This window comes from Podarcis raffonei, chromosome 2 (genome assembly GCF_027172205.1).
Source record: "Podarcis raffonei isolate rPodRaf1 chromosome 2, rPodRaf1.pri, whole genome shotgun sequence".
In the NCBI taxonomy this organism is placed as follows: Eukaryota; Metazoa; Chordata; class Lepidosauria; order Squamata; family Lacertidae; genus Podarcis; species Podarcis raffonei.
The window spans coordinates 90,617,045-90,625,695 of NC_070603.1; the positions used below are offsets into that span (position 1 = coordinate 90,617,045).

An 8,651-nucleotide genomic window follows, 5' to 3' on the forward strand; every position below is an offset into this window, starting at 1 on the left:
AGAACTAAGTTTCACTGAAATCAATCAGGCTTACTTTGGGAAGACATGCAGGTTTGCCGTATTAATTTATCTTTTCAGTGCTGTCTAGGAGCTGGATGTTGTGAGGTCAGCACTGTTACGCTTTGCCCAGCCTACTTTGTCCTCGAATGTGTGCCTGAAAAAGAAAGCAAATGTGTCTTCTTCGTTTCTGTTTTCTCAAAAGGAAGAACAATGTTTTAGAACATGTAGCAGACAAGAATTCTGGCTTCCCAGTTCACCATTTGCAAGAAGTGACTGGGAAAGAAATCGTTAGTGATGAAGGTTCCTTGGTAAGCCACATTCAACCAAATAGCCTGGGGACATGGGTGCTGTTTTTCTTTTGTGGGGTGTGGATATACTCGGGATGGGGGACAAATTCAATTCAGTTCACATTTAAACTTACCTAATTCACACTTTCTGAAATAATCTGTGAACCAAAACACAGCCCTCCTTCAAAACCTTCTCTTCTCTAAATGTTGCAGTGCAGTTCTATAGCCACATAATGGATGTGCCATAGTGCATATACTAAACATAGGGATGTGGGTGGCGCTGTGGTCTAAACTACAGAGCTTCTTGGGCTTGTTGATCGGAAGCTTGGCAGTTGGAATCCCTGAGACGTTCGAAAGCGTGCCAGTGCAAGTAGATAAATAGGTACCACTGTGGCGGGAAGGTAAATGGCATTTCTGTGGGCTCTGGCACTCATCCTCCGTGCGCCAGTAGCAGTTTAGTCATGCTGCCCACATGACCCGGAAAACTGTCTGTGGACAAACACCAGCTCCCTCAGCCAGAAAGTGAGATGAGTGCCGCAACCGTCCTTTACCTTTACCGTTTTACCATACTAAACATAATGCATATACTAAACATTTTTTGAAAGTTAGGTCATTCAGGTTATGGAAACACTTTAAATAGGAGCTTAAATATAAGCTCCAGGTAAGCAGTTAAATGTCTGTTTATCAAAACTATAAGGTGAGAAGGATTTGTTTTTTTAATTGGAAATATTGATGGGAATTTCCTATGTCGATTTTTTTTTTTTTTGTTATCCCATGCAAAAGAAGAGTATTTGGGCTGGTTTTGGTGTTTATATGCCCTATACTCAGGGGGTTTTTCCCCAGCCAGAACTTGCCAGAATTCGGTTCCAGCACCTCTTGGGTGGATTCTGGCACCTCTCATGTGGGTGTCATTGCCATTCTAAAAGAACAAATGAAGTGTTCATGCCATCTCACTTCTACTATATGCAGATGATGTGGTACTCCTATTCCAAACAAAAGTGGGCCTAAAAAGATTGATGAGGGCAATCACAGGATACTGCCAGAAAGAACAACTGACTGTGAATTTGAGTGCTATATTGAAAGGGAATTTTCAATGTGCGTTTTCCTCCGCAAACAATGACAGGAGAAGCAGCACCTGTTAAATTTCCCACTTATACAGAAGTATTTGGTGCAGCAAAACCCTGTCTTCTATCAGTGGTGGATTTGGGTACAACGGTGCCCTGTACAACACCAAAATTTGTCCCCCTCCATCCTCGCACTGCCTTCCCAAAGGCAGGGAAGCAAGTCACTGGGCTTTGAGAAGGAAGCATGAGGGTTTGGCAGGGTCCTAGAGCCCTCCTACCTCCTTCCCAAAGCTGGGAAGGCACTAACTATGCTTTGGGAAGGAGACAGGAAGATTCTAGGACTCTATCAGAGCCCAACACCACCTTCACAAAGCCAAGCGACTCGGGCTATCAGACGGTGTCCCCTCAGCTCAGCACCCAGTGTGTGTGTGTACTGCTAGCACAGCCCTAAATCCACCCTGCTTCTATACTGTATTCCATGCAGACAAGCAAGGAGCATTAAAGAGCCCAAGGACATCCTTGGGCCAATCATAAAATTCAAGGAAGGTGCAAAGCAGCGTCTGTGAGGGGTGTGGCACTGGGAAGAGCCCCATGGGTCAGACAGAGAGGCCCTGAGGGCTAACTTTTGACCCCTGGACCCAAGGTTCCTCATCTCTGTCCCAAAACAACAACGCCACCACTTTTTGGGTTTTTCTTGGGAGTTTAACAATATTTTACAAATGTGAATATAGCAGTGTATTTTATTTGTTCTCTAGGTATTTCCCATAGTTGATTTCCCAGAGCCATTAGTTGAGGACTATTCCCGAGCATTCATTGCACAACACAATATGCAGTTTACCTCAGAAGGATTGCACAGAGTCCTGAGGCAGGTAGGTGGAAAATGGAATCAATGGATACCTGTAATAAAGGATTAGGGTTTGTTTCTTGTCCGTAACTTGGCATAACTTCTTCTTATTCTTTTTCTTCTACTATGTCATTATTATTTATTAAATGTCTTACCCAATCTTCACCAGCAGGTCCCAGGGAGGGGATACAACAATTTAAAAATCAGAATAAGAAATGGTTAAAACGAATTGCAGTCGCAGGAATAGAGTGGGTCTTGAAAACACATGTGTCATGTGTCAAAGGCCAGGGTGAAGAGGTGAATCTTCAGCATGCATCAGAAGCTATGCAAAGTTTAATTATGATAAAAGTGTGTATTGGCAATAAGTATTAGGAAATCAAAATATGGAATAGCCGGGAGGTTGGGTCTTTAGTGTTAAGACCAATATATGTTATATTGTTTGCTAAGAAAATTATGTGTCTATAGTTATTCCTGTGTGTAATTTAGAATTTGTGTTTTTTTCTTTTTTCTTGTTGTATCAATAAAAAATCTTTTTAAGAAAAGGGGGGGGGGGGAGGAAGGGACCTGTGAGAACCAATAGGCAGATGTTCCAAAACAAAAGGAAATAGTTTTTCCCATAATGCTTTTCTGAAATTCCTTCCTTGTGATGTATGTATCAATAAGGTCAAAATTGTCACGGCCATGAACAGTTGCACAATAGGCTTGTCAGTGAATGTAATTGCATGTGAAGTCATATGAGTTTCAACTCATCACCACAAGCTGGGGGAAGAACAATGGAGTCATTCAATAACTATTCCACAGCATACTAGAACTATGGGTATTACAGTGTTACACAAATGATGACCCTCTGAACTGAATCCAACCCATGAGCTGAATATCAGATAGTTCGCCATGAGTTTTGCTGTCTGTGTGGAATGCTCAACTCTTAGCTATTTTGAGATACAGGATGCTAAAGTGAACCAGGTGAGTAATCTCTTACCTGGCACAGGAGATATCAAGTATTTTCTTCCTTTAGCTAACAAAGGGGAACTATTTGTGGGTCAACACACAGGTGTCTTGTGGGAGCTCTTCTTTAAAGACAGAAAGGCAGGGCATAAAAGTTATTCTAAAGAAACAGAGTTAAGCTCAGGTCTGGCAAAGACATTTTGCTGCCTGAAGCAAAAGGCAAGATGGAACATCTTCCCTATTCGATGTGTAGAAGCCAATTGTACTGGCAGCTGAATCTTACTACAAAACCAGAAATGGGATGGCATCCTCCACAGCATTTGAAGTAGCAAGCTAATTTAGGTCGCTGAGAACAGGCCATGTGGCATACAAACTGTGGCTTCCAACACAGGGGAATGTCTGGTGTTCAGGGGTGCTTAGAAGGAGCAGCCAGGGGACTGCTACCACTGCTGCTCAGCATCTGCCACCTGAGGGAGTTTAATGGTAGGTCCAGCCCTGTTTGCTCTTTGGAGCAGGTTTTTCAGTGAATTATATATCTCTTTTTTTCAGAAACAAACAGTTGAGTTGGTGCCACTCACAAAGGTTGACTATGAATGGAAAGAGAGAGTCTATTCCTTCTACATCTTTGGCAATGAGAATAAAGTATATACCAAAGACTATCCAGCAAAGTGCTGCTGCTCCATCATGTGACATGAGGACAGTTTTGGCGGCATTCAGCAACACAGCTGCTCCCTGTTATTTGTTCTTCACAGCAACTTGCAGATTTTTATTTTATTTTATTTGCTGAAGGACATTTTCTGTATGATATTTAGGGATTCAGCCATAGTTCAGCACGGTCAAAGTTGATTGTGGGTGCTATACACCGGACATTTGTCTCTAATACATGACTGCATTGGCTGTGCCTTTCAATTAGGGAGATGAAGGAAACTATTTGTTCTAATGTACGAAAGAGGATTCAATGCATTTGCTTTCTTGTGGTTGTGCATTAGCATCCTGTAAACTTCTTGTGGAAGTATAAGCAGTTCAGAATGAAATATATTCCAGCACTGGAGCACTGGGCATCATATTGCACGAATCTCTGCAGTGATTTGCGTTCCTCCTCTTAACTAAGAAGGTCAGGCAAGTGAGGGATTGAGGGACAGATTTTTCATTTGTCTCCTATACTAGAACAGATCCCCTCTCCCTGCCATTTCAGTATCTGATTGTACAAGTGCCACATTTAGCAAGGTCTATAGCAAGGTCAGAGAAGCTATGGCCCACCAGGTATTGCTGGATTACAACTCCCACCATCCCTTACCATAGGCCATGCTTGCTTGGAAGTGGCCCAGGAGCTCCTCAAGGATCACAGATTCTCCATGCCTGATCTGAAGGATCATAGCTGTAGCCGCCATATAGCATGCACTGATGTTATTGTAAACATAGAATTCAATGAGAAAATGTTTTGAAACCTGAGTCTTAGCTGTGATCAAATGCCCCAGTACCTGGTGCTCAACAACCTCTGTGTTTAAGTACCAGTATTAAGGCATCTAGCATCTACAGTGGTACCTCGGGTTACAGATGCTTTAGGTTACAGACACTTCAGGTTAGACTCCGCTAACCCAGAAATAGTACCTCGGGTTAAGAACTTTGCTTCAGGATGAGAACAGAAATCGTGCTCCGGCGGTGCGGCGATAGCAGGAGGCCCCATTAGCTAAAGTGGCACTTCAGGTTAAAAACAGATTCAGGTTAAGAACGGACCTCCAGAACGAATTAAGTATGTAACCAGAGGTACCACTGTATTATGTTATTCTACCTGAAGAAATATCAGGATCACCCCAGAGAAGAATTAGTGTGAGTCTGCAGGATGAAACTTTTTTTTATTTAAGAACACGTCTCAATACATTTAAGCAACCCTTTGGATTTTGTTTCTGTTTTTAAATTAACTTACATCATTGCGGTAGAAAATGATTAAGTACAAAACTGATCAGATTTGCTGGAGTGCTATGCTATAGGGGAATAATGAGCAAGTCTCCTAATGGTGGGTTCCTCCCCTGTTCTAATACTTGCACAAAACCATGTGGTATAGCAGTCAGAATGCTGGACTTAGTCCAAGGAAACCCACGTTGAAATTTCCACTGAACCATGATGCTCATTAGCTCACAATGGGTTAATTACTAAGAAAAACAACAACACTATTATAGCTATGTCTGCCAATTTTCCTGCTCTTATACATTTAAGGACCATATGACATACAGACGTTAGTCAAGTGAAGCTACTCCCAGCATGATGTGAAATTTAAGTGATGCAGGAAAGCCCTTGTCCACCTGGGGCCAGAATATCCCAGAGTATCCATCTCCTCCTTATCTTCCTGCTGCTCTGTGAACCAGCCAGAAAAGTCATTCCCTTGTCAGAGGCCTTCCTCCATGTCCTCTTGCCACCTGGGCGGGGGAGTTGAATAGAGAAAGCACCTTCTGCGCTGTGGCCCCCAGACCGTGGAAGAGCCTCCCTAAGGAGACACACCTAGAGCCATCCAGATTGTCTGTGAGTTAAATAACATGGCATCTGATCTCATAGAAAGCCCATTCAGGCCAACCATTGATGCTTTTAGCTCCATATTGTCTCTTCCCTGCCAGCCAGGATGTCAGACAGGAGTCTTTTGTAGCCCTACCTGGAGACGCCAGGAACTGAACCCAGGACATTTGCATGCAAAGTGTGCACTCTACCACCTCTCTTACCATGTTTTTAAACTGCTGCTATTTTAATAATTTCACTGTTTTGTCTTATTTGCAATTTTCATTTTAACTTTTGAGTTGCCTTTGAATAGTTTCTGTCAGAGGCCGTATATATATATATATTTGTAATAAATAACATAAATCAAAGTTCTGCCTGCTTAATTTCTTTGGGGATGATGTTAATGGCAAAGAAGCCAGACCAAAATAAAAATGTGTTTATTTAATTGTAGCTCACTGGGATTTGATAATAAATTCCGGCGCCGATGAAATGCTTTGGAGTCCTGTCCTTGCCCTAGGACCACTTAAGCCTGTCTTAAACAAATAAAGGTCACTAGTCAGTTCTACAGCATTGTTGTGTCCTGTCATAGTGGTACCACACTGTGAATAAGCGTACCGGACTTCAGGGACGGGAATGGAGCTGGATCACAAATAACCTGTGTAAACTACATAGGACTCCACAGCTGCTTTTCCAGCAGAGGTTGACAGGGAGAAATGGATGCAGAAGTGGGAAGTTGCATTAGGAGGGACAGAATGATATTGTAGCTGTGGTAATGCAAATAATTGACTGTACTATGACCCTACTATGAGTAAATAAGCTCAGGCTGGTATACTGGTATACACGCAAGTGCACACACACACCCATAGTCATAAGAGGTAAACATGCTGAAGCTGAAACCAAGATCCTATGCCAGATGCCAAGTTCCACGAGGAATTTTGCTTGAGCAAAATTACAGAAAACGAACAGCTCCTTGGGGCATTGTACTTACGTCACTGAGCCGACCAAGCCTTTCATATGAGAGTTTAGAACAATAAGAAGTCTCTTAACAAGATTTTGGGTCGCTAGAACGGCTCCCACATAAGATAAGTAGTTAAAGTAGTAGACAGGTATAATGGATGACTGCCAATGTTAAAGGTCAGTAGATCACAAACAATGATATTCTCTCAAGACATTGCACAGTAGTTGGAATTGGATTGTGTAACAGGCAGGACACAGTTCTGAATGGAAGTAATGGACATAAACAACTTCATGTAAGTAATGGACATAAACAACAACTGGAATGATATTGTTGTTGTTGTTGTTGTTGTTGTTGTTGTTGTTGTTGTTGTTGTTATTATTGTTATTATTATTATTATTATTATTATTATTCCTTGTTAAATTTGCTTACTGCCAAAGATCACAGGGTGGTTCACAACATAAAAATACAAAATGAGAACCCAAAAGACATAATAAAAACAGTTGAGGCATCATTTTACCTGAACCTCATGACTCAAAAACTTTAGACATGTAGTCCATATATCAAAGCAATGTGAACAAACAACAATCATGTATACCAGACCATTTACTGGTACCAAGCCTGGTATTTGCCACTGTTATCTCAGTTTACTCCAGAAGGAAATATTGCAACACTGTCTTGATAAAGCTCTCAATCCAATGTTTCCAAGACGCAGGGCTCTTTCCCTAGCTATTTTTATTTTTTGCTGTATTATTTTATTGTGCAACTGTAGTGTTTTCCTTTGCAAGTATTAAATATTGTAATATGTTCTTCCCCCTCGGGATCTGATAAATTGATAACAATGTTATCAGAGTATTACAGGCTGTTTTGTTCTGTGTATATGGCATTATTAGCATGCATTTAAGGATGTGAGAATAACTGGGTAGTCAGAATTTGAAAGGACGGTGCAACTGAGATGATAGGCATTACTACTAGAAAGCTGTATGAAGAAGATAACAATTTGGAATAAGAATCTAGGGAGAACCTACAGGATGAGACCAAGGGCCCATCTAATCTGGCACCCTGTTCTCACAGTGGCTAACCAGATGTTTGGGGAAAGCCTGCAAGCAGGACACGAGCACAACAGACTCCTCTCCTGGAGTCTGCAACAACTGGTACAGTGGAACCTCAGTTGTCGAGCATAATCCGTTCCGGAAGACCGTTCAACTTCCAAAACGTTTGTCAACCGAGGTGCTATGGGTGGTTGGCAATGTCAATGGAGAAAATGGAGAAACATGCCTCGGATGCTGTTGGACTTCCGAGGCGCGTTCAGAAACGGAAGCAATTAACTGTGGGTTTTCGGCGTTCCAAAACCGAAACGTTCGGTTTCTGAGATGCTTGAAAACCGAAGTTCAACTGTACTCAGAAGCATACTGCCTTCAACAGTGGAAGCAGAACCTAGCCATCATGGTTAGTAGTCCTTCGAGGCCTTATCCTCCATGAATTTGTCTAAACCTCTTTTAAGGTCACTCAACATGGTGGCCATCATTACCTCTTGCAGAAGCAAATTCCATGGATGACCTATGTGCTGCGTGCAAAACTGCTTTCTTTTTGTCAGGTTCCATGATGCCACGCAGACTCACTCTGTCCAACAGACAGACTCAAATTGCCCGCACCTGAGCCCTTACAACATTTCTGCACAACCTGCTCAAAGCAGCACACCCAGGTGGTGACTTTTCATTGCAACGGCAAGCAAGTGGAGGATATATAACCAGAGTGCCAAATCTTTTTAATGCATAGCTCCAAAGTGTGCTAATTTTCTACAATTTTCTACAACAGATGTTAATCACAGTTCTGTAGGGGAAAATTTATGGGGGGGGGGAGATTTTCATGACTCGTATCTGATAAACACCAAGATGAATTGTAGTGTCAAATCACTCCCCTGTGAGCACTATATTAGTCATGCATATTAATAGTGATGAATAGTTTAGGCTACGCTGCTGCAAAGTGCTACTGCAACGAGCACCAGATGCTGTTATTTACTGAAATGCTCTGCGTGCGCTGGAGGCTGTTGCGATTTTTCTGGT

General features: G+C 42.1%; 1 protein-coding gene across 1 annotated transcript; it reads left to right on the forward strand.

The window, feature by feature from the left end:
• Nucleotides 1-4,126, forward strand: LOC128408430 (protein SSUH2 homolog). The gene is made up of 3 exons (XM_053378119.1): nt 1-308; nt 2,107-2,220; nt 3,690-4,126. Exons 1-3 carry the CDS (start codon nt 171-173, stop codon nt 3,828-3,830), a joined length of 393 nt encoding a protein of 130 aa, XP_053234094.1. The 5' UTR covers nt 1-170; the 3' UTR covers nt 3,831-4,126.
• Nucleotides 4,127-8,651: the final 4,525 nt, after the last annotated feature.